Source organism: Dendropsophus ebraccatus, chromosome 8 (genome assembly GCF_027789765.1).
Source record: "Dendropsophus ebraccatus isolate aDenEbr1 chromosome 8, aDenEbr1.pat, whole genome shotgun sequence".
NCBI lineage: Eukaryota > Metazoa > Chordata > Amphibia > Anura > Hylidae > Dendropsophus > Dendropsophus ebraccatus.
In genome coordinates this window covers 23,709,900-23,737,674 of record NC_091461.1, presented here as the reverse complement: position 1 = coordinate 23,737,674, position 27,775 = coordinate 23,709,900, and the positions used below count along the sequence as shown (strand labels likewise).

General features: G+C 42.2%; 1 protein-coding gene across 5 annotated transcripts in view; it reads left to right on the top strand.

Moving 5' to 3' along the window:
• The window catches only part of ADAM12 (ADAM metallopeptidase domain 12), a 395,681-nt gene that overhangs the window by 238,172 nt on the left and 129,734 nt on the right, over positions 1–27,775 (top strand). For all 5 annotated transcript variants that reach the window (XM_069980036.1, XM_069980034.1, XM_069980038.1 and 2 more), the window contains 5 exons: positions 3,317–3,382; positions 5,713–5,784; positions 10,697–10,866; positions 14,629–14,713; positions 18,555–18,700. In XM_069980036.1, the coding sequence (XP_069836137.1) occupies positions 3,317–3,382; positions 5,713–5,784; positions 10,697–10,866; positions 14,629–14,713; positions 18,555–18,700 (539 nt within the window). The remainder of the gene's footprint in view (positions 1–3,316; positions 3,383–5,712; positions 5,785–10,696; positions 10,867–14,628; positions 14,714–18,554; positions 18,701–27,775) is intronic.

The following is a 27,775-nucleotide window of genomic DNA, read 5'->3' as shown; positions in this document are numbered from 1 at the left end:
TTTTATGATGGCACTATGTTATAATGTTTTCTATATCTGTGCGCTATGTTGTGTAATGCTGCCACCTAGTGGTAAAAGTTATGTTGACTGGGAAGGAGGGGCCCTTGCACTTCATTGTCTCATTCACATATATAGGGAAGGTTTCTGTAAATGGGGGAGCCTGCCTGGCACCGCAGGGATAGAAGAAATAAGGAGACATCTGTCTTATAAATGGCAGATGTAGAAGTTCTATTAGGGTGAATTCACACATTGCAGATTTGTTGCAGAAACCTCTACAACTACTCCATTCATCTAAATCGGCCCTGCAACCTGGGCCATGTGCTGTGGCCCAGGTTGCTGGAACTGATGTTGGGCCTGCTGTTTGGTTCTGGTGTTGTGGAGGCTACTTGTCACGGTGGCCAGAAGTGGTAACACCCACCTCCGAAAACACATGGCAACCAGACCTTGGATAGGACTAGGGTGAGGTGCAAGGTATAAATGTGCAGTGGTAGAGTCCTACTTTAAACAACTTTCAAACTTTACTTGAAAAAGGTCAAAAATAGTCACAAACAGTGATCAGGTACTTCAAAAGGTAGATATGTGAGTGGATAGAAGATATAGTAAAGCAACAGATGTCAGAGACCGGATAGGAGGGCTCCTTGTACTAAGTACGCTGCCGTGATGTGGTGAGGTGTTTCTGTAGTGTTTGAACTCCCAGTTATCTCACCTAAATGCCTTTTGCCCCACAGTGTCGGGTTTCCATCCTAATGAGGTAGTATAAATCCCAGGTCCCTGCTCTGGGTGGAGCTGGCTTGTGGAACCCTTCCTACTAAGCTGAGTGTCTTGTCAGTAGAGAGCGGCTCTCTGGCACTGTGCTCTACTGTAGGATCAGTCTTTAGTTATCAGTCCTTTTTCTCTAAGGTGGTCCACTGTCCTGTGTTAGCTGTATGATCAAGGGTAAAGACTCCCTTGTCTCCAGTTTACCTAGGGGTCTTGTCTAGTGACCCATAGAGGTTTGGGAACTAGTGTAGTAACAACTATATACAAGTCCTTCCTGGCCTGTAGCCAGGCACTAACTAACTACTAAAGAAAGCTGTCACTATCAAGGAAGTGTATGTGTAGTGTAGCTAGACCTAGTGTTAGCTGCAGCAGGGGTACTCAACAACTTTTAGTTAATGTCCACTTACTGGGGTCTATTGTCAGGTGAAGGTCCGAGCTGAACATCATTAGTAAACGTGTTGCGCTCCCCCAGTAGTATATAGCCCCCTGTTGCTCTCCCAGTAGTATATAGCCCCCCTGTGTGCTCCCCCAGTAGTATATAGTACACCTGTGCCCTCCCCAGTAGTATATAGTCCCCCTGTGAGCTCCCCCAGTAGTATATAGCCCCCCTGTTCGCTCCCCCAGTAGTATATAGCCCCCCTGTTTGCTCCCCCAGTAGTATATAGCCTCCCTGTGCGCTCTCCCAGTAGTATATAGACCCGTGTGGGCTCCCCAAGTAGTATATAGCCCCCTGTGCACTCCCCAGTAGTATACAGCCCTCCCTGTGTACCCCTCAGTAGTATATAGACCCCTGCTTTGTGCTCCCCAGTAGTATAAAGACCCCCTGTGTGCTCCCCTCTCCCATATAGCCCCCCTGTGCGCTCCCTTAGTAATATATAGATCCCCGCTTTGTGCTCCCCAGTAGTATATAGCCCCCGCTGTGTGCTCCCCCAGTAGTATATAGACTCCCGCCTTGTGCTCCCCAGTAATATATAGCCCCCCGCTGTGTGCTCCCCAGTAGTATATAGCACCCCTGCTGTGTGCTCCCCCTCCCATATAGCATATAACATTAAAAAAAACACTTATACTCACCTGGGTCCAGGCGTCTCCTCTTCCCCTCTTGTGGCAGCAATGCAGCGGTCACAAGAGGCCGCTCTCCCCTTGTCCTGGCACCGGCCCTCCAGTGACGTCACTGGAGGGCTAAAACCAGAGACAGGACAGAGCGGCCTCTTGTGACCGCTGCGGCCACAAAAGTGACTGACAGGGAGGGAGCCGACGGCTCCCTCTTTGTCAGTGCTGCTCCTGTGTGGTAACTATGAGTGCTCATAGTTACTGTGCAGAGGGGAGCATCGCATCCCCCCCCCCCCCCCCCCCGACCAGCGACAGGGTGGGCCAATGCGAATCTGTACAAATATTGACGGCGGACTGGAACAATAAAGTGAGTGATTTGTAGAAGGAGACATTGAAAATAAATAGCAGAACAGTTAAAGTATCAATCACGTAGATGGCTGCAAATTCTGAAAAAAAAAAAAAACCTTTAAGAAAAACAAGATTATTGCCATGGATATTTGTAGAAGACAAAAAATAACATTGAGGAGATTTATTATCATCTGTTCCAGCTTTTGAAGATGGTAAATGCAGAATTTCATTAGCAATCCTTCCATGTTTCATTACACAAGTCTCTTTGGCTTGATCTTAATTGAAGGCACATTTATAGGCGAGGGAGATCTGAGCGTACTACAGGCCTTAAAGTGGACCTGTCAGCAGGGAAACAGGTGGAAAAGTAACCCATGGCTAGATGGGGATAGGCATCAGGATTCCTGGCTTACCTTTATTATCTCTATAGTCTTAGCCTTTTTGTTAATATGTAAATGTGGCTCAAGTGCCATGGGGGCGTTTCCTAACACGGCAAGAGCCCAGGTAAGTTCTGAATTATATGCTCCATTAATAACAAAGGAACCAGGACCCCAATCTAGAACTGTGCAGAGGGCATGGAGGTAAGACCTCCAAAATCTCATACTTGTCCCCTATGCTGTGGATGGGGACAAGCAAGTTTAAATTGGAAAATCCATTTAAGTGAGGTAGGTGGATAAAAGTAGGTACAAAGGCAAGGATGGTAAAGAGAACCTGACCTGGACTTGGCTGGGCTCTTGCTGTACTGGGAAACACCCCCTGAGCCTCATTTACTTATTATCATCCACAGAATATGCCATAAGATGCGGGTCCCACCTCTAGGTCCCAAATTTATATTAAGATTGAGGGTTCCATGGTCCCTTCCAGCCCGTTTACTGCCAACGAAAGTGGTTGGGAAGCTGAAAACAGCCGAGTCGGTGATTTACCTAACTACAAAAACAGAGTAGTTCGGGGGCTATACAGTTTATACAACTCCCATTAGTTAATAAGTGTCACACAAACTGTGTAACTCACCAGCTTCCAGGCCACATCCAGTAGGCACGCACAGTCCGGAGCAGACAGGGGAGCCCTCATCCATACATAGGTGCGGGTCCCAGAGGTGGACTAAGCAGGTGTAGTTTGCCAATGAACTGCTAACAATCCTATTACACTTCTGTTTTGGCAGCACAAGAGAGATACTTCGAAGATCACCAAGTATGTGGAGCTCGTACTTGTGGCTGATAATCGCGAGGTAAGAAATGAGAACAAGTGACAGCGTGTCCCTTTGTCTATATATTTATTACATGCAATGTAAGAAATGGGAATACCCAGGGATGAGATATTGGAATTTTCAGGGACTGCAAATGGAGCGATGTCATCCAGGTTAACAACAGTAACACTCCGACCCTGGTCCTTAAAGACCCTCTACCTTATACCAAAACTCCAAGATTATTGGGACCTATTCGTAGATAGGGGGCTGTTAAAGATGCTCTGGATTGCACCATTGACATCAATGTCCATGTGCCTAGCATTTTAATGGAACTCATATTGGATGAAATGGAATAAAATAAAGACGTATGGGGGTCTCTCCAGCTACCAGACCCTTGAAACCTGCCTCATTTCTGCATCTCTTTACATGAGACATTTATTGGCCCAATGAACCTTCATAGAGACATTGCTCCATGATCTATATATTGTATGTATATACGGCCACTGTCAGGGTGACGTTGTTTGGGCCCACCAGAGGATATTATTCTAAGGCCCACTCTACTCTCTTATAGAAATTTTGGGTTGTACCATTGGTTCTTATCTAGTTATATCCAAAGCTGCCTCTTATTAACTATAAATTTACACGGCTTCAAAGCGTCCGGCTAATGGCTTGGTGTCTGGACACAGTATTCTCTGTAGCAGAAACTATATAGCTGAAAAATCTATTGCAGATGATGGGATTTTAGCCAACAAAAACACGTAAATGCATATGAATGAAGTTCAAGGGATTTTCTGTGATTTTCCTATTTATGAACTTTCAATATCTGATCGGTGAGAGTCCAATACCTAGCACCCCCTCCACTCAGCTGCGCCCACATACACATTGATCATGGCAACTCAAGCATGCTACAGTCCGATCGTTCGGCATTTGATTACCAATGGCTAAAGAAGTTTGATGCAGCCATAGGAAGTCTTGAAAACATGGATACAGCCTTTGGCCTATGGTTGTATCCATGTTTTCCAGGACCTTCTAGGACTGTATCCAACTTCTTCAGCCACCAGTAATGAAATACTGAACCATCAGACTTGAGCATGCTCGAGTGACACTCATCTCTAATCATAGCCAGAAGAACACAGCTCTGTATATTATGTAGTGTTGCTGCAGTAACTCAGCATGGCCACTACACAACATATGGCGCTGTCTGCTTCCTGCCCTGTTTCCACAATTTAACCCAGAACCTCAGTTCTGGCAAACAGCTGATTGGCAGGGTGCCTGGTATCAGACTACTCCCAATCGGATATTGATGGGCTCTCCTGAGAAGAGGCCATCAATGAAAAACCCCTTTAAAGCATAATATAACTCAACCGTAATAAATCTGACTATACAGATAGCACTTTTACTGCAGACATTTGAGTTTGCAGCTTTTACTAAATTGCGTGCCTGCTTGTTTTGCATAGTTTTTGACTACACAAAGCTGTGATATATGGGCCTCTATGTGTAATATGATAAATTTAGATACCTCATTAGACTTACAAAGAATGGCAACTTAGGCATTTTTTCGACAGTGAACATAATCAACCTGTCATATTTGTCTTCTCCACACAGGAGAGAAAAATCAATAATGTATAAAAGTATAACAACAATGTAATTGCATTTTCTGGCTGATGTACATCTTATGAATATAAAGTTCTCGACAATTGTGAGAGCTTTGCTGCCAGGCTGCCAGGCCCCGCACTCTGACCGGGAGTGACGAATGCAAATCTCCTTTGTGTAGGGTACGGAAGGCGGTGCGGCCCCAATGGAAGAAGCTCCCGGCAAGATGACTTAGCTATGGAGATTATCCGGGCCTAGAAATGGCTGCTTTCTTCTAGAAACAGCGCCACTCTTGTCCTTAGTTTGAGTTTTGCAGCTCAGTTCTATTGAAGTTAGTGGAGCTTAATTGCAATACCACACAAAACCTGAGGACAGGGGTGGCACTGTTTTTGCAAGAAAGTAGCTTTGTTTTTCCTAACCCCTTTTCTTTCAATTCAACTGATTTCAGAAAGTTATATAGATTTGTAATTTACTTGTATTTAAAAAAAATTATCAAATCAAAACTTTTGACATGTTTCTATGAAACACATGGTTTCTATGGTACACTGTAGGTAAGTTTGAGGAAAAGGAAGAATGGACACATCTAGATAGTAAAGTCTTTGCCATCCAATGATTCAGGATCTCTACACCTCTCGTATAATGTACACAGCTCATGATATCTGATTCTGTTGAACAGAATAATTGTTGCCTCCATTGTTGAACAACATTACACATTATACAAATGCTTTCTATGCCACATAGCACAATATTACTTATATATGTATATAACTTCTCTCTAGTTCCAGAGACAAGGAAAAGATGTGGAAAGAGTTAAACACAGACTGCTGGAAATGGCCAACTATGTGGATAAGGTCAGTGCTTTAATTATGCATTTTTTTATTATTGTATTCTTTACATATCTGATTCCACTCAGTTTAATTCTTGCTTGAAATCCCCCTGACAGGAAGTTGTGTAGTCCTTTTATTTACAATGTGGTATTGTCTCCAGCTCCTCAACTCCTCCCTCTACCCACAATTCTCTGCTGTCCCCTTAAGCTTGATTGGATCCTGCCCCTGAGTCCAAGTCCCACTCCTTGAGTAATGTTGCCACCAGTCACCCCAGCCTACATCACCGTGCTGCTTTGTGCTGAACAATGCCACAGAAAGAGCAGACAGAGAGTAAATGCAACACATGCTGCAAATTTACTGACTGCGAACCCGACATACCCTCTTAAAGGGAGATTAACATATAAATACTTACCTATCCTACTCTACCGTAGCTGCCAGTTGCTGGGCCTCCCACTCTCTGCCACTTTCAGCATTTTGACAACATCCGCTGATGTGCCGATCTCCCAGAGGAAATGTGTGGTAACCAGTACCAGGTGCAGTATTGCTGCGGCACTTGTCACAGGACCTGGTGTCCCTTAAGTGCAGGCATGTCCAAAGTTCGGCCCGCGGGCCATTTGCGGTACCTTGCAGCTTTGCCGCTGCTGCCCTCATCGCCACACTACTCTAGTGCACGGAAAAGGAAAGCCGAAATCTCGCGATGTTCGAGATTTCGGCTTTCCTTTTTCGTGCACTAGAGTACTGAGTACTGACATCTCGGACATCGCGAGATTTCGGCTTTCCGAGATTTCAGTACTGACGGTGATCTGGCCAGCTGGAGATCTCGCACGTCGTGAGTTCTAGGGCTGGAGATTCTTACAACTCCTCAGAGGTCAAGGAGGCTGATGACCTCAGCTTAGTTATATATAACTTATATAAATAATATATATTAAAAGTTCCAACGCCACCCTACTCTTCCAGAAAGGTTAGACCAGCAGGGTCCTCGAACTAAAAATTTCTGCAGCCATACATAGGTAGTGGTAGTCTCTGAGGAGGAGTTGGCTACTGTAGGCAAGGAAAAGCAGGGCTATACACTCACAATACATGAAGGGAGCATATAGGAATCTGTGGTAGCAAGCTGTCATACCCTTCATTAACCCCTGACTGCCTTTCACTGTGCTATGATTCCATTATCTGATGTGCGACTATTTCACAGCTTGCTTATTTCTGCCTGTGTTATAAAGCATATAGAATGTATATGTAAAATGGTCGGCCCGCGCACATGTTCACTTCATCAAATTTGGCACTCTTCGAAAAAAGTTTGGACATGCCTGCTGTAGTGTGATGGTGGGGCACTGTAGAGGAACCACGGAGTCCAGGATAAACTTAACCACCTGAATACTTTATTGGAACAGCTCTTAAAGTGAGAGTACAGTTTAATACACTTGCACACTTTTAGACTAAGTGGTTTGCACTTAAAGAGGACCGGTCCTAGCCCCCACCGTAACCCCCCCCCCCCCCCGTGCCGGGGTGACAGGCTCCCGACCCCCAGCTAGATCCCCTTATACTGACCTCATCCCATGGATTCCCGCTCCAGTAGCCAGCGCGCGCTGTGGAGATAGGTCCGGCGTCCATAGAGAATGAATGGAGCTGGACTCATCTCTGCAGTGCGTGCTCGGCTCCATTCATTCTCTATGGACGCCGGACCTACCTCCACAGCGCGCCGGCTTCTGACCAGAATATCTCCGTCTCGGGACCGGCTCCGGGAGCGGGACTCGATGGGATGAAGTCAGTATAAGGGGATCTAGCTGGGGCTCGGGAGCCTGTCACCCCGGCACGGGGGGTGACAGGTCTCCTTTAAAGGGAACCTGTCACCCCCCCGTGCCGGGGTGACAGGCTCCCGACCCCCCGCTACAGCCCCCTATACTCACCTGATCCCGCTTCTGGATCCGGTGGGGTCACTGAGATCTCAGCCGCTGCAGCCCGGCGCGCACGCTGAGAGATGAGTCCAACGCTCATAGAGAATGACAGGAGAGTCCAGTGCTCCGTCATTCTCTATGAGTGTTGGACTACTTGATGAAATACTTGATGATAGGTTGCAAATAGTTAACACTTAAGGTGAAAGTGTCTTAGGTAGGTTTTTAGCTATAAGACGTATAGAGTAGATAGGGGCTACCAGGGTACCTGTCTAGGCAGTGCAGAACTCTGGTCAGGGTGTTCTTAATACTTGACTGTTGATAGAAAAAATCTATACTCACAGTTAAGAAAATACCGCCTATTGTCTGAAGAGGTCACAGAGTGCCAGATCAAGGAACATGGGCCTCTGGCTTGGACATCAGGGGGTAGCTAATCCAAGATTACCTGAGGAGGTCAAGCTAGGTTCAGTGGGGTACTTCGGCTTTACTTGCTCTCTGCCAATCACTGGGGATAGTCCTGGAAAGCTGAAGGGCTTTTTGTCATGATTTACGTCATGATAAATCAGGAGTGGGAGGAAGCCATGCCTCTTCCTCAAAATGGCGTTCCACCTTGCGCGCCCATCAGGTTTGCGCAAAAATCTGTGTCTTTTCCAAGTGTACACCAAATGCACATTTAATAAATTCCCCACATTGGTCTTAAGGATCAGACTACACTTTGTAGTCTGTAACCATGGTTACACAGTAGTTTGCATAGGAGCTATATGCACAGCCTTGCATAGTTTAACAAAGACTATCTGTCAAGTTGTCGCCTCAGATTTTAGCGTTGGTGTTTGTGCAGTGTTTTATCTTTATTATATTAATATTCTCCATACATTATAAAGCTTTCAAGCTCCATGATTGCGTTTAATAAGTCCCGCCATGACGCACTCTGCGTTTGCTCTATGGGAAAACTGCCTATGTGATGTTTTTTTTTCCCTTCGAATATTCTTTAAGATTTTTGTGGGTCATTTGATGCATCTCTCCCACCAATACTTAATGAGTTAATCAAATGAGAGTCCTATCGGGAAGCTCAATATCCTGCGGGCAAGACGTTCATTAATTCAGTCCTTTAAGACGTGAAAATAATGTTACCTTTTCTTTCACAACATTATCACAAAGCTACATTACGGGGTTTTTTTTGTAGCCAAGTCAGTGCAATAACTGTAAGAGCTGATAACATTTAAGGCTGCCTATAATTATCATACCAAAAAGAATTTCATCCCGGCCTGATGAGTGGAGCGCCATATTCTCCGCTAAATTATTCATCTGTAACATTCTGCATGTGTTAATGCTGTCATCTCCGGAATTATGAAAAGATTGGAAGATGTTTTGATTAAAGACGGGAAAATAAATTGCAATGAATACGTCTTGGTCTAGTTAAAAGGAGGGATTTTTTTATTTTATTTTATGTTCCATTATGAGGCTTTGAAATGAACCCGGTTTAACTGATGGGGTAAGACACAATCCTGAACGCAATGGGACTTTAGTTTTCAAAGCCATGTGGCCTTGTTGTCCATATCACCTTCAGATTTCAGATTTCCATCTTTCATATGTTAATAGAGGCGGGGGGGGGGGGGGGTCCTCCAGATCCAGAGAGGAAAGTGACTACAAAGTGATCTCTCATTCTAAATATGAACTGTGCTGTGTTACCCTCTAATTTTATGGCACTGTGTAATGCTTTATTTCCCCTGTGGGGGCACTGCAGGGAAGTGTGGTCACAGTGATCTGCAGAGGCCTCTTCTAACAAGTAGGGACTGTTGGAGGGAATGGAAGATGAGCTTTGATGGGTTGCTATGGACAACAAATGCATACATTTTGTTTGTGTCATTTCTATTTTCTTTCCATGGTAACTTTTCGGCCAATAGGAATCACTGGTATCATTCATGGAGAATTAAAATACTGTAATTACTAAAACTGAGTAGTAGCTGAGAGTAAATAAAATATATATGTACACCCTCATCATTCCCTTTAAGCTGCACCTAAAAAGCCTTAAAGGTAACCTGTCACTGAATATGCAATGCTATGTTTAGTCTGCAGGCATCCTAATATAGAGCAGAAGGAGCTGAATAAATAGATATAAAGTTATACGGGGAGACAATTGATATAATTCTCAGTTTATAATAGGCTTAGGAGTCCAGTGGGCAGTACTAATAAGTGATTGACAACCTTTCCTGCACTGTCAATCACTGATTAGGACCACCCACTGGAGCAATTAATTACAAACTACCCTAAATCCTTCCCTACTAAACGGTTAATCTGCTCAGCTCCTCCTACTCAGTCTTACAATAAAAAAAATAAAAAACTCCCCCAAAAAATAAACACTGATCACACAGGATATGCAAACTTGCCTTATTCGGTGGATTGTTCAGCTGCCACTTGCTTCTTAAAATGTATTAATATTATTATTATTAGTAGTAGTAGTAGTAGTAGTAGTAGTAGTAGTGTAGTAGTAGTATTTTATATTATTATTATTATTACTTTTATTAGTAGTAGTATTTGTATTGTTATTGTTTATAACAATATTATTGTATTGTATATTTTATTATTAGTAGTATTTTTTTATTATTATTATTATTATTATTAGTTGTAGTAGTAGTACAATTTGTAGTGGTAGTGGTGGTAGTAATATGGTATTATTATGATTATTATCTTTATTAGTAGTAGTAATATGGCATTATTATGATTATTATTATCTTTATTAGTAGTAGTGGTAGTAATATGGCATTATTATGATTATTATTATCTTTATTAGTAGTGGTAATAATATGGCATTATTATGATTATTATTATCTTTATTAGTAGTAGTAATATGGCATTATTATGATTATTATTATCTTTATTAGTAGTAGTGGTAGTAATATGGCATTATAATGATTATTGTTATCTTTATTATTAGTAGTGGTAGTAATATGGTATTATTATGATTATTATTTATTGCTTTAGTACTAATAATTTTGTGAAAACTCTTAAATAATCACAATGTGTTTTTATTTTTTCTCCTGCAGTTTTTCAGATCCCTTAATATCCGGGTAGCTCTGGTTGGTGTTGAAATCTGGAGTGATGCAGATAAATGTGCAATATCCCAAGATCCCTTTACCAGCCTTCATGAGTTCCTGGACTGGAGAAAACTGACATTACTACCTCAGAAGCCCCACGACAATGCACAGCTAGTAAGGTCTGCTCCTTCCCTCACTACTTATATCTGGCTATAGGAGAAAACAGGTTATAAAGTACTGTGTGTACACAGTACATGGACTATGAAAATGGCATAGGAAGGAGGGTAATGGTGTCAGTCAGCTCCTTTAAGGACGTTAATTTTTATATTTTTGCTTCTACAGGATATACAAAGTAGCTCTTTGGTGCCACATTTGGGGGTAGCTTCTCTTTCAGCCAGTGCTTTGCTCCTTCAATAACATGACTGGGGAGACTGCCAAAGATCTTAAAACCAGCCATCACCCTGTTCTTTATACTGTGATGGGGCTACAGACCTGAAACAGGTGTCTTTTTTTTTTGGGGGGGGAGTTTCTTGCTTGCCTTTTAAATACCTGATCATGTTCTAAGGCACAGGTGTCAAGCTTAGGCCCTCAAGCAGTTATAAAACTACAGCTAAACCCTTGGCTGTCTAGGCATGATGGGGATTTTGTTACAGTAGTAGTAGGTAGTTTTGCTACAGCTGGAGGGTGTGAGTTTGACCCCCCCCCCCTGTGCTAAGGCTTCTTAAAGAGACTCTGTCAGTAGGTTATGATGTCCTATCTCAGAGTAACATAAAGTAGTGACAGAGAAGCTGAACAGAATGATGTGTCTTTTACATTGTTCTGTGCAGCTGATTTAAAGATATCCTCCTAAATTACATGGACAATAAGTAGTCCTCTCCATTATGTGCATGGGACCAGCAGTCCTGGATATTCATGAGAAGCAGAAAACTCTACCCACCAGCTGCTGATTGTCAGTTATCTATCTATGCTGTGTATAGGCAGCAACTGTCAATCAGCAGGAGGGCGGGGGAGGGGTGTGGTAAGAATTCCATTCTCCTGCATATTAGGAGAACGGCTGAACAGAATGATGTATGTAATACACCGATCGGTTCAGTATTTCTTTCACTAGTTTATCCTGCCCTCATTTAAGGCCACATAAACCTAGTGACAGATTCCCTTTAAAGGCGCTAAACATCGAATTGCTAGTACCAACAGTTGGCAGCAGAGAGCTACTTTGCATAGGCTTCTTCTTATTAAGAGGCCATTCACATTATCCTGATGCATATCACTGCATATCCATGATACGACCATAAGCTAACATAGTCCACTTGGAAGCAGCCCAAACATGGCCACAAACAGATAATATTTGGTCTGCCAAAGCCCTGGCAGACCCCAGTGTATTCTGGAATACTTTTGATAGTATTCCTATATATACAGATAGCGTACAACCAAAGCGTGAAGTGACCACAAAAATAAAATAGGAATAATAATTTAACCTTGAAGCCTCCTCTAGACCACCAGAAATATTATCAATTAAGAAGATATTTGATTGTGATGTGAGCAAAACTACTTTTTTAATGCCCCCACTAATATACATGGAGTCCAATGGCATTTATGTGTAATAAAGAAGTAAATGCCATTTGGAACCTGTTCCCTGACTTTGCTGTAAGACAGAGTCCTTTATATAGGGAATGCTTACCGCATGAACTGTACAAATCATTGTCCGGGCAATTCCACATTAACAGAACTAGTGGATCAATACTCCCCCTGCGATCCATACTCCTATAGTTACCAATGTCACAACCACATTTATTTTTTTACTTTTTTTTCTATTTGCATTGACCGTGTGGTTACAATATTCATTTCTATGATTAATGTCCTGTAATTAGAGGAGCTGACCCGACCTGCCTGCCCTTGTTAATGGAGTGCTCCTTAGCTGCACAATGCATTGTATCTAATAGTCCATGGACCATATTGACAGCTCATCTTCTCGGCAGTGTCAGGATCATTTAGATTCTTAGGGTGCTGTGTCATCAATGCCAAGAGAATGGATGGAACGCAGGAGAAGTGTCATATGAAGAAGAGAGCAATGTGACAGTGAGATGGTTGTAATGTAGAGGCAGACAGTATTTGGAGTCATATGGATACGGTATTAATGGTGCATGATACATTAAAGTGGAACCCAGAAACTTCAATGTGCATAGAGGGAAATAAATAAATAAAGACAAGGGTAAGGAGAGGGAATCATACACAAAATCTGGGGAAGTGGAAACAGAACACTGGGGAAGATTGGAGTATAGAAAGAATATGGGGAAGAAAAAGGAGGCCCGGGAGGAAGGAGGGGCATAGAGTGGACCCAGGAGGGAGAGGGGGCACAGACAGGACCCAGGAGGGAGAGGGGCATAGACAGGACCAAGAAGGGAGAGGGGGCATAGACAGGACCCAGGAGGGAAAGGGGGCATAGACAGGACCCAGGAGGGAGAGGGGGCATAGACAGGACCCAGGAGGTAGAGGGGGTACAGACAGGACCCAGGAGGCAGAGGGGGTACAGACAGGACCCAGGAGGGAGAGGGGGCATAGGCAGGACCCAGGAGGGAGAGGGGGCATAGACAGGACCCAGGAGGGAGAGGGGGCATAGGCAGGACCCAGGAGGGAGAGGGGGAATAGAGGGGGCATAGACAGGACCCAGGAGGGAGAGGGGGCATAGGCAGGACCCAGGAGGGAGAGGGGGAATAGAGGGGGCATAGACAGGACCCAGGAGGGAGAGGGGGCATAGACAGGACCCAGGAGGGAGAGGGGGTACAGACAGGACCCAGGAGGGAGAGGGGGCACAGACAGGACCAAGAAGGGAGAGGGGGCATAGACAGGACCCAGGAGGGAAAGCGGGCATATATGGAGGAGGCATATATGGGACACAGTTTTATGGGGAATTAAAGGAAACAGGGGACATTGATGGGACATATGAAGAAGAAGGGAGATACAGGGGACACAGGAAGGAGAGAGGCATAAATGAGACCTAGAAAGAGATGGGGCATAGATAGATAGGAAGGAGAGGGGGCATATTGGAAACAGGACGGAGGAGAGGAGAGATACAGGGGAAATAGGAAGGAGTGAGGACATTAATGGGACACATGAAGGAGAGGGGGCATAGACCACACATTGACGATAATGGGGGCTATAAACAAGATGTAAGTAAGAGATGGGGGCATAGGAGGGAGATGTCTTTGTTATAAGCCAGAAGGTTAGATGAATACAGACAAGTGGCTGCACGGTGGACAGCACACACTATACACAGGACAAGACCAATGAGGAGAGGGGCCATAGACCACACATTTTAATGCAAATGTCATTAAGAGGCAGGAAGGGAATATATTTTACTGCATACTGACGCTGAGAACACATACGTCTATCTCTCTGCCCATATATCCAGCTCAGGCAGGAGGCTGCATGACGTAGAAGCAAGACAAATAATAAAGACAGAATACATATACAAGTGAAGACTGGGTCATAACAAGAAGCCGTCTCCATAAGCATCGACCGGGCCGATGGCGACCAGGAGCTGCTGAACTTTGTTTATGTGCGGCCTCCCTGGGTGAGGCGTCCAGACAGAAGCCGTTAACATGGAGCTGGGAGGACTGTGTGACAGCTCCTGGCGCTGCGCTGCGGCCGGCCTCTGCTTCACTGCCTTCATAACGGCTCTGACAAATATTTAAATGAATCCTGTGACAGCGCCATGCTAATGGGAGTTTGTAGAAATGAGATGTCTTTCCATTTCAGGAGGTTTCGGTGTGAATAATGAAACGTTTTCTCTGCAGCATAACCAGCAGAACTAAATAGCGTGCTTCATAAGTGATAATGGAAACTTGAGTGATGACAGCTACATTGAATGAAGTCGCATCTTCCTTTATCTCTATCCTGTTTTTTTTTCTTATTCTGTTTTTTTTTTTTTTTTTTTCCCCCAGCGGGGTGCATTTCCAGGGTACGACCATTGGCATGGCACCAATCATGAGTATGTGCACGGCAGACAAATCAGGAGGAGTAGTTATGGTAAGCATGAAGGGGCCAGCTACGTGTTGTGGCTTTCTTTAAAGGGGCAGTCCATATAATATAATAATGTTATACAAGTGGTCGTTTTATAACCAGGCTTTAGCAGTGTTCTGCTGCCCTTGTATATGGCAGTGAGGTGTGCATGGATACTTTATGCACTAAAAAGGTACCTACTGTACAGTTTTATTTATGGACCTGGGAACAAAGTTATATAGGGAACCTTAGGCCCTCCAGCTTTTGCAAAACTACAATTACCAGCCGTTGGCTGTCCAGGCATGATTGGAATTGTAGTTTTGCAACAACTAAAGGGCTGAAGGTTCCCTATCCCTGCTATAAGGCATATAGAGGTAGTAGTTGCTTCTGGGTATGTGTGCCTCAGGGCCAAAAGAGTCCTTTTTGCCCATAAGAGAAACAGATCACTGATCCCAGGGAGACCAGAAAAAGACAACACTGCCGTCTGCTGATTATAGCACTCAATACAGTGAAATCCTAGGTGCATTGCTCCCTGGGAAACATGAATATGCAAAAAAGAGCCTGTGGAGCCTCATTTAAGAGTGTTGAAACACAGGACTAGCCAGATATCCCTCCGGGAAGGACCCAGCCAAGGGGTGGCTCCTATAGGGAAACCACCAAAACCACCATATTAAGTGGCCCTATAAGTCAATGTAATGACAAGGGAAAACCCAAGGCCAGGAATCCATCCACAGACAGCTGTTTCGGGTGTTGCCCCTCATCAGTGTGGAGCTGTGGATTCTGGCACATAAGAAGACACTGATATATTTCAAAAAATTGCTACTGGACCTAGTAGCATCAAGTTACACCCCTGCCAATAGATTCCCCAATAAATTGCTTATTCCTTTGTTGTGAATATCTGTTTCAATCAGGCTTGGACTGACCCACAAGGAAACAGGTAAATCCCTCAGTTAGGCCCTTTAGGGTACCCTCACACATCACTTTTGTATGGCGTTTTTTACACCACAAAAAAAAATGCATGGCATTTTTTTTATGTGTTTCCATTTTTTTTCTGTCGAGTTTCACTTTATGTGCGAATGTATTTTTTTGTACTTTGGGCGTTTTACAGGTTGGTGTTTTTACCCGAACATAGACTTTACTGCTGAAGTCTGCGTTGGGGTCAAAATGCCAAGCAGAATGCACCCGCTCCAGAAAGGAAGGGGTTAATTGACCCCTTCCTTACTAGAGCGGGTGGCAGACATGGCACACAAAGTTTTCTGTATGGCAGGTCACTGCGGGGGATGGGGGCAGAACACCACAGTCTGGTCCCCAGGGGATTAAATCAACCCCCTGTGGGCCAGACTGTTCTCCGTTCAGGGGGGGGGGGTTGCCGCTGTGTCCCTTCTCAGCAGCTGAATGAAAAAGACCGGAGGAGCACTGCCCTGCCCACATAGCGCCGATCTGCCCCTGCCCGCTCCATTGATTATGATAAGAGGGGGCAGATCGGCGTTATGGGGGCGGGGCAGTGCTCCTTACAGTCTTACTGGACCATACAACAAACCACTAACTGCACTGGAATGGCGCCAGGGAGGTAGGCAAGAGACGTATCTTCCTCCTCACTGTCTCCTGTGCAATAGGGACACATCACCAGGTTAGATTCCTCTAATCTGCTGATGGTTCTCCTCCAACAATCTATATAGGTTTCAGTAGAGATGAGCACAACTCAAGCATGCTTAACTCCGATCATTTAGCATTTAAATACCAATGGCGGAAAAAGTTGGATGCAGTCTTATGGGATTCCTGGAAAACATGGATACACTATGCCTGTATCCATGTTTTCCAGGACTCCCTAGGGCAGCATCCAACTTCTTCAGCCACTGGTAATCAAATGCCGAATGATCGGATTTGATTGTGCTTGAATTGTGCTCATCTCTAGATTTCAGCAAAAAACCTAACACCAGTGTGGGCCCCAGACCTAAGCCGTATGCTATACATAGCTTGATGCCTGTGGCTGATAAGCAGCGCCACAACATACCTCAAACTTCCTGTAATTTATCAAAGTTCTAATTTTAGATTTTTGCCCTAGACACTAAACAATCATCTGTAATGGACCGTCCCAGCTGTACGGCCATCAAGATACATTTAACGTACAAAACATAAAAATCTATGAAATATCAGAATATCCAGCATGACTCCATAAACGTAACATCATAATTCCCAGATAACTAAGGCCGTAACCGTCCACCGCATCAGCGATACCGCACATCAATTACACAGGGCTAATAACCGCACCTCGCATTGTTTAACCCATTCGGTGACCGCTGCGGCGCAAGTTACAGAGGAGAGAAAGGTGTCTGAGCAGTTGTATCCGGGGCCGGTAATCACCTTGGGATTATTAGGGCAGAAAGGTGCGGATATGTCATCAGCCCTGTCTGTGTGTGTGTTAAATGAAGCAAGGCTTCTCGGGAAGAGTCATCAGAATCTAGTCATTCACTTAAAAGGGTGAGGGAGTGATTGCTACGTGTTGATTATAACAATTGCTGCAGACAGCGCGGCGGAATAATCAGGAAACTGCGTGAACATGGCCGGGAGATGACACGCCAAGCATCATAGCCTCCTAATGTTTACTTGTCAGGAACCGTAACCCCTTAATGACCGTAATATGTCTTTCGGTGGGAAAGAAGTGTCCTTCACTGAAAGAGTAGTAGATACTTGGAATAAATTTTCAGCAGATGTGGTTGGTAAATCTACAGTTCATGCGCTCATGTCTAGTGATGACCTTTTCTAGTGATTTGCTACCACCTTTATGAGCTCGGAATACTCTTTTAAGTAACAGAAAAATTCACAGAAAAGTTGCATGGGTCACATCCATGCTAAAAATCATGAAAATACACGTATCTATTGAGCAAAAACATTTTGCATTACCCATTAAAGTCCATGGAGAGTGTTTGAAGTACATAGGTGTCCAGATGTCATCACTATGCAATAATATTTTTTAAAAAGTAACTTTTCTGTGTGTTTTCTGCTCTCCCCAAGGAGGTCATACTGTCACAGTTTCATAAGGCAGCCCACGCTTTTTGGGATCAGCACTAGACATCATACTGTATTAACTCTAGAATGACCAAGTTATGTTTGGAGAGCCCAAGGGAGCTCTCGAGATGATATTATACTTTCTGCAGTTGCCATGGTGGCCATCTGTAAATTAGTGATCGGTGTAAAGGCCACATTACACGGCAGGATTTTCACAGGGAAGCAAGCGCCCACCTGTCAGCTCAGTGCTCGCTTCCCCCTCGGTCTCCATTCACTGCCTGTGCTATTACACACATAGCCAACGGGGAGGAGCAGGAGGGGCCGCCTGACTGATCCTTAGATTGTTCGGGTGGCCCACTGAAGTCAGGGGCTACGCGCAGCAGATCGTCGCTGACATAATCAATCAACATGTTGAAAGACCACAATCAGCTGACATTATGCATGTCGGCTGATTGTTTTAAGCTGCGCTATTACTAAATGATTATTGGCCTGAATGGCCGGTAATCGCCCAAGTAAGCCTTAAATCATGGCCCAAGTTGCCCTGTGAATAAGTCGCTATCTCCTAGATTGGCATCCGTTAAGAGACTGAATCTCTTACACAGGGATACGCACGGTTGACAGACAGTTATTTTTTAGGGAGTCGAAACATCCCAATCATCCGACAAAGACACTTGTTCATCAGCTCATCTTTGGGCCTATTACACAGGACAACTTCACTCCATTTGTTAGGGTGCTAGGGTCATGAAAAGGGTGTGAATTTTTTTTTACGTATTTACTCTCCACTAGTTTTTTTGGATTCAGGATGGTTGGCTAGACTCTAATGCTAAATAACCTGATCAGGATATGTTTCTTTTCACAGGACCATTCGGACAACCCTCTCGGAGGTGCTGTAACACTAGCCCATGAGATAGGCCACAATTTTGGGATGAATCATGACACACTGGAAAGAGGATGCAACTGCAAAGGATATGACAAGGGTGGCTGCATCATGACCCCATCCACTGCGTGAGTGATCACTTTGCCTCCATACTGTGTATTATTATTCCGTTTCTGGTGCTTATTTCCGCAATGGTTTGAGATTCAAGTGACACATGCAAAGCCAAAGACATAACGTGTTCATATGGACCGGAGGAGAAATTCTTCTTAAAGGGGTATTCCACAGAAAAAAAAATCAACTGGTGCAATAAACGTATATAGATTTGTAAATTACTTCTGTTTAAAAAAAATCTTCAAATCTTCCAGTACTTATCTGCTGCTGTATGTCCAACAAGAAGTGGTGTATTATTTCCAGTCTGACACCTTGCTCTCTGCTGCCACCTCTGTCCATGTCAGGAACTGTCCAGAGCAGGAGCAAATACCCATAGAAAACCTCTCCTGCTCTGGACAGTTCCTGACATGGACCAAGGTGGCAGCAGAGAGCACTGTGTCAGTCTGGAAGGAATACAACCACTTCCTGCAGGACGTACAGTAGCTGATAAGTACTGAAAGACTTAACATTTTTCATAAATTTAAGCAATTTACAAATCTGTATAACTTTTAGACACCAGTTGATTAATTTTTTTTTCTGGAGTACCCCTTTAATTTCAGTAACATACCATTGCATTAGGTGCCAAATAAGAAAATCAGCTTTGCTATATCTGTATGTATTTCTCCATATTTTTACACGTTTTGAGCAATTATTATATATAGGCGTAATATGTATTTGTGGGGAGAAGATATTGTAGCGCAGACAGCTGACTTCCTGTAGTTACTTGTCGGTTACCACCATGGTATGGGATCTTGTAAGATTTATTGCACCTTTAAATCCAGTGTATCCTCCTTCTTGCTTGAAGGTCTTATTTTACGGGCTAACACGGTTATAGCTGGTTTTACAACAATATCCTGTGACTTAGCCCTCAAAGTTTATTATCCAGTGTGCACCTTGAGTGTTTATTCACCTATGAGCACTGGTTATTTATAGTATTAATCTCTATATAGATAAAGTCACTTTACAGATAATTTACTTGTACTGAGTTACAGTCAGTATTATACTTCAGAGCTGCATTCGCAATTCTGCAGACTTCAGAGCTAAAATCTCCCAGTATTCTTTGCATACTCCATGACTTCCTAGGGCCGTCTCTGGTTATTTGCATTCTGAGTCATGTGCTTCACACTCCGATCACTACATTATGTGCTAAGCTGTAACAGGTTTGTCTGATAAGTTTTTGACTGTTCCCAGCAGCATTGTGAATGCAGCTCTGGAGTATACAACATAAAATCAATAGGGAACAATAGCACTGCATGAAATTTAATATATAAATTCATCTTCATTAATTCATCACAATAAAAATGGAAAATCAATGAAGCCACTAGTGAAACGCGTGGGTTGATGGGTGATATATAGATTTTACGCACTTGCCAGGTGATAATTTTTTGTATTGTTTTTCATATGAATTTTTTATACTTATATAATCCAGATTATTGTTCTCGGTAGCACAGATTTTTTATTTTTTTTTACACTTGTACTTTATACCTTTGCCATTTTCTGCTACTTGATACATCGTTTAGATGGTTTTATAGGTAGTATAAACTCTTTAATTTATTTACTGTCACTGCCGGTATCATTATAGCTTTGTACTGTCTTTTTATATTATGTATTGTCTTCATACTATTTTTACTTATTTATTAAGACACTGATTCATAAAGTTGTATTTATATATTTAGTTATGTCTAGCACTATTGTATTCTATTGGTTTATAGTGCATATTTTTTATTTTTTTTTGTATATGGATTTCTTTACAAATTTCATGTCAGAATCCACCAAAAACCTGAAATCCCTTTTTTTTCAATAGGAATCTGTGCTGTAATTCTTGCTGTAAACTATGGGACAGATTTAAAATTTACATAAAAATTTGTGCACACAAGGCCTTAGGCTACATGTTGTGTACATTTGTCCATAATTTGCGCATCCACGATTACAAAAAAATGTAGGGCCCATTGATTTCAATTGGGCTGTTCACACGGTCCATAGTTTTATGAATCTATTATCCGCAAGTATTACTGACAAGCTCTAGAAAAGATGGAAATTGTGGCAAAGATTCTCCCGGGAGCGTCCAAAATGTTTTCAGATCCATAATTTTTGACCGAAGAAACGTCTGTAACATCCGTAAGAAATACAGATGAGTAATTGTTTTAAACTTATATAATTATGGCATTCCCTTTTCTTTTTTTTCTTTTTTTTTCCTTGCTGATTCGTAAAAATTATTTAATATGGTCCATTTTATTGTAGATTGTAGATGAAAATTGGGGACTATTGCAGACATTATATACAGTCCTGTATACTGAATGTGTAAATGTAGCCTTACTGTCTCCATATATACATTTTAACTTCATAAATTCATATCAATATCAATAATCAATAAAAATCTGAAAAATGGAAAAACAAGAAACAATATTGACATGTCACCTTACATAGTTACATAGTTAATACGGTTGAAAAAAGACACATGTCCATCAAGTTCAACCTTTTTGATCTGGAACCCATCTATCCATAGGGTAAACCTTGGGTAAATCTGCAGATCCACAGCAGAAATCTAGGAGTATGCCTCACATTTCTGCATAGGATTCTACTAAAGGATTGGATTCTACTAAAGGGTGAAAAAAAGGTTTTCGTATCAACTGGTGTCTATTTAAAAATCTCAACTTTTCCAGTACTCATCAGCTGCTTTTTTTCCTGCAGGAAATGGTTTATTCTTTTCCAGTCTGACACAGTGCTCTCTGCTGCCACCTCTGTCCATGTCAGGAACTGTCCAAAGCAGTAGCAAATCCCCATAGAAAACCTCTCCTGCTCTGGGCAGTTCCTGACATGGACAGAGGTGGCAGCAGAGAGCACTGTGTCAGACTGGAAAAAATTTACACCACTTCCTGCAGCAGTCAGGAGTGAAGTCAAATGGGAGCTGTGGGGAGCACCAGAGTACTGGGGTTAGGTAAGTATGTTTTTCTTTCGATTTTATAAGGGGCCCAACACGATATTAACTTTTGGCCTAGGGTTGGAATACCTCTTTTAATTTTCTACATCTTGCTTTTGGGTTTGCCTAAGCAATATAACCTTTGGAATGTATTTTAAAGGGGTACACTGGATATTTCTATTTTTTATATATTGCTGGTAATGCATAGTAAATAAAAAACATCCTATTCTCGCCTAACCACACTCACCCGGGTCCTTCTGTCCCCCGCTAAACATTTCAACAACAAATCACTAACCGAAGCGGGACAGCACCATGGCCAGTGATTGGCTGAGCTGGCTACCAACACTGGGAGATGGTTGGAGTGTTTAGCGGGGGGGGAACCTGAAGAGGTGACAGTAGGACCCCGGGGAAGCGTGGTAAGTGAGAATTTGAGGCAGATTAATAATCGGAGTACCCCTTAAATGTAACTCAACATGTTATATAAAACCAAAAAAAAGAAACTACAGATGCAAGACCAATATATATATACAAGTACTTATTTTTATTTGAAATATCAAAGAAATAATTATTTCAGTTAAAAAATACATAATACATAACAAAGGGGCTGGAGCAAATACAAAACCCCATAGAAACGGTGGATTAACTGGGTTCTTATATATAAGATGCTATATCGCAGAATAAATAACAGTAAAAGAGAACCTATATATATATATATACACGTATACTGGGCACTGGGTTGGTACTACATACAATATATAAATACAACTCTAAGTGAGTACATAAAGAAAAAACACCATTTAAATGTAGTGAATATTACCCATACATGTCTTAAGTATACGAGTCCACCTCACCATACACCCGACGCGCGTTTCGCGTGTTGCTTTATCGAGGGTGATGTCCCAAGTACTGAGCTCAAGCCTTATAAACCCCATGTAGCCAATCAAACACATACCCATCATGTGTATCATATGGAACAATCAATAGTGCCGAGAAACCGGAAGTGATGACCCTCGGTCACATGATCTCTCTCGGTCACATGATGGATACATGCCCACATATCTAGATTATTGCTGTACATACACTTATTATGCCCCCGCCTGCCTTCTCCCTTCGTACATCATATACATGTCCTGTTCCTCTCATTTTCCATCTCATATACCTTCATTAATGCATCCCTGGATCGCACCGTAAAACCGGAAATGACGCGCGACACGTGACCACGTCACATGACCGCGTCATTCCCGGAAGCTCGCCCCGGAACTGCCACTCAATGAGCGTCATCCGGGATAGAGCTGTATGTGCGGTCATGTGACATCCCGCAGGTCAGCTGACCGGCCCGGAGTCACATGACCGCACACCGTGTAAACATGAACCCAAATCAAATGGAAATTACCAATTCTACATCCACCCCTGCCTCTTTTAAATAATGAAAGAAAGGAAAGCATATATACCCCCCTTAGAAACCTAATCATAAAAAGGATAGTAATAATAATGAGGAACATGATAATAATGTGAATAACAAATAAATATTAAATAGATGGAGAAAAATTATAAAAAATAAATATATATAAAAAAAAGTGAAAGTGTGATGCCTATATGTGAGAGGTAAATAAAGTGACAGTGCCAAAGTGAAGTGACTCATGCTATAAAGTGTGAATACCAGTGTAAAACAGTGCCTAAATATAAAACTGCCAAACAATACTTACCTAGACACTTGACGAAAAATTAAATGGATAAATATACATACTAAATAGAAAAGCTTATACCATTAACTATACTCATAATACTATGTTAAATATATATGCTAGAAAAATATATGCAATCAATTATATATTTTATAAAGTGCGTCAATCATTATTAAAAAACACATATACATATAAATATAAATATAAATATAAATATAAATATAAATATATCCTTCACAATACACCCACATTCAAAGAAAGTTTTTTGTAAATATATAGATAGAATGTAAATAGATGCACTGAATAAAAACATACAAATTAATTAGCTACATGATTCTAGATATGCATCAATTAAAAGATGAATAAATATATATATACCATACTGCCAATATCAATACTATCCACAAAATATATGAATATATAAATAACAAAAAATACATATATATATATATACATATGCATGCACACATATACATATACACACATATATACATATATACATAAAACCATGTGTTGGGACAATAATACAATGATATGATAAATTAATGTATCAATAAATATTTATTTGTTATTCACATTATTATCATGTTCCTCATTATTATTACTATCCTTTTTATGATTAGGTTTCTAAGGGGGGTATATATGCTTTCCTTTCTTTCATTATTTAAAAGAGGCAGGGGTGGATGTAGAATTGGTAATTTCCATTTGATTTGGGTTCATGTTTACACGGTGTGCGGTCATGTGACTCCGGGCCGGTCAGCTGACCTGCGGGATGTCACATGACCGCACATACAGCTCTATCCCGGATGACGCTCATTGAGTGGCAGTTCCGGGGCGAGCTTCCGGGAATGACGCGGTCATGTGACGTGGTCACGTGTCGCGCGTCATTTCCGGTTTTACGGTGCGATCCAGGGATGCATTAATGAAGGTATATGAGATGGAAAATGAGAGGAACAGGACATGTATATGATGTACGAAGGGAGAAGGCAGGCGGGGGCATAATAAGTGTATGTACAGCAATAATCTAGATATGTGGGCATGTATCCATCATGTGACCGAGAGAGATCATGTGACCGAGGGTCATCACTTCCGGTTTCTCGGCACTATTGATTGTTCCATATGATACACATGATGGGTATGTGTTTGATTGGCTACATGGGGTTTATAAGGCTTGAGCTCAGTACTTGGGACATCACCCTCGATAAAGCAACACGCGAAACGCGCGTCGGGTGTATGGTGAGGTGGACTCGTATACTTAAGACATGTATGGGTAATATTCACTACATTTAAATGGTGTTTTTTCTTTATGTACTCACTTAGAGTTGTATTTATATATTGTATGTAGTACCAACCCAGTGCCCAGTATACGTGTATATATATATATAGGTTCTCTTTTACTGTTATTTATTCTGCGATATAGCATCTTATATATAAGAACCCAGTTAATCCACCGTTTCTATGGGGTTTTGTATTTGCTCCAGCCCCTTTGTTATGTATTATGTATTTTTTAACTGAAATAATTATTTCTTTGATATTTCAAATAAAAATAAGTACTTGTATATATATATTGGTCTTGCATCTGTAGTTTCTTTTTTTTGGTTTTATGTTGGGTAGTTCTGGGTGCGCATAGACCGCACTATTTTGGCCTTATATAGGATTATCAACATGTTATATAGAAAACACTTATAACTATAGACTCCATTGAGTTGTACAGCTCGCCTTTGTTCCAGCTTCCCATCTTGCCGATATTGACAGGTTAATGTCCCATTTTACATATCTGCTAGAGGATGCTAAAGATCCCCCCGCAGCCTCTGCATACGTGGTTGTTGTTTTTTTTTTTTTTCCGCAGTAATTTCCCCATAAGATTCCTGACACCGAGGTTTAGCGATGCTGAAACACACTTGTTTTCATTACTGCCACTGCCATGAGCATCAGCGGGAGAGGAGAGCAGATATGTAATCATGTAGAGGATTGTGATTAAGACAGAGAGGGGGGAGGTTAGCGTTTTATTTCAAGAAATGGCCCGCATTGAAGTACGCCACCCAATATTTCTTCCTGTCACAGCGGCCTAATAACTTTTACAGGGAATGAAGGGATCGGTGCTAAATTGGTTGCTGTGATATGATCTGAATTTAATATCAGCGACAGAATGTGCTTGACCTCTACCCACACAACATACAACATCGATGACTTAATGGACTCGGCCTAACATACAGCTTATGCATCCGCGGGGAAGTGAGGCATGAGGTTTGCTTGCGGCACACTTTCTAGGGGAAATCTAATGTTGAGCAAAATTAGAAAAACATAATGGTTACATTGGATTTATGAGCTTGGCTCCATTGATTTGAGGCTCAGTTGTTTCAGAACACTGGTGTCAAACTGAGGCCCTTCAGCTGCTGCAAAACTGCAATTCCCATTGTGCCTGGACAGCCAAAGCTTTAGCTTTGGCTGTCCAGGCACGATGGGAATTGTAGTTTTGTAACAGCTGGAGGGCCTGAGTTTGACACCGGTGTTTTAGAAGGTCGTAGCTAGAATTCATGGGGCCCCATAGCAAAAAAAAAAGACCCATGAATCCTGTACGGCCCACACATACACATACTTACCTGTCCCGGCACAGTCACCCACCACAACATTGAATCACAAACGCTCACTGTTAAAGAACCTGCGGCCCCACTTAGTGCACAGGCCCCATAGCAGTGGCGTGGTCTGCCTTGATGGTAGCAATGCCACTGATGGTTTATCTTGTTTTTCTTTTTCTTTTCCCATTTTTTATGTTTTCTGTAGTGTTTGGGGGAGGGGGGGCAAATAAGTAGGTTTAATATAACAGATCTCTTCATTTCAGACTAGATTGAGTCATCTGCATGAGGTATGATGTTCAGGACAGCCTCAGTCAGTCACCCTTTTAACCTTCTGGTCGTTGGTATAGAAATCATATTCTGTTCTTATGTTAGGAATTTCAGAGTTGGGGTGTGTTCACACTAAGGAATAGGCGAGGAATTTCCAGCTGAATCCGTGCTTAATTTTACGTGATTAGGCTTGGTTCACACTACGTTTTTGCAATCCGTTTAACGTATATGGTGTATGGAAAAGAAAAACGGATTCAATTGTGTGTCATCCATGTGGATCCGTTTTTCAATATAAAAAAGAAAAACATCGAAACGGGTGCGTTTTTCTTAACGGACACAAAAGTTGACTACGTTTTTCTGTCCGTTAAAAGTAACCAATTAAAAATGGATACATTGCATACATTACATACGCATTGCAAAAATGCAGTGTGAACCCAGCCTTAGTTTAAAATTCCGCCTGTAAAATATGCACAGAGCAATGTCCTATTGTTTTCAATGGGATTCCCGCTCTGTTGTTCACACGGCAGAATGTTCCACCATGGATCCACTTTCCGCCCAAAGAATTGACATGTCAGGTATCACGTAGACACTCCACAGGCAATCCCTATCGTGTATCTTCCCATTTCTATATAATCTGTTTATGGCCTATGGGGAATTCTATCAGATGTTTTCAGGGAGCGGAGCTGATCACGATAGGAGCCGTACTTCATATGAAAAGCAGCATAGACATATCCTCAGTTCTATCTGTGGATGGTGAAGGCAAATGAACAAAGCTCCGAGTGGAATCATCTAAGGAGATCTCCAGAATCATTTAAGATAACATTTTCTTTCAGTATCTCTCACAATGAAAAGAGGGAGAAGGGGGCGACTTTATTCCAGTAAAAATCAATAATATTCTGGTTAAAAGCACAGCAATAGCACACCTGTCAGGCAGGCTGTAATTCTGAAACATACCCATCTATTTGCTGTTTGATGGAAACCCGATAATACATTTCCCTATAAATCATATCTGGCATCCCAAATAGGTTATGACATAGGGAGCAGAGCATTGTATGTGAGGGGAATAATCACACCAAACCATAATGCAGATGAAACTCCATGATTTACTTTCCCTGTCAGGCCTGGACATGGTGAAAGAAACCGTATAAATTCTGCCTTAAAGTGCGCTATCCACGTACCGCGAGCACAGACACAGATTTGTATCCGATAAACACAATCTGGGTAGTGGAATAAAATGCAATGAGTTGCCTTCATGATGGATTTTTTTTATTCATACAGTGCGGTGAACAGATTTTTTCATTACTTAAGACCATTTGTCTATTATTGAGCATGCGCACTAACATTTAACCCCCTTTAATGGTTTGAATACAGCTCGAGATCTAATTTTCAGTAAGTTGAGCATATGCTCTGTGATTGCTTGCATATTTCTGCTCTCCTATTTCTCTATAACACATCTTAAGAATCGCCTAAGAAGACTTTATGGAGCAGTACTGAGCAGTATTAGCTGTAAGTCCAGCACTGGGGTGAGATCTAATACTGTTATAGTCTCTTTGCACTCTCTGCTTCTAGCTCTCTGCAAAAAGTTTGTTTCCCATCCCCCTC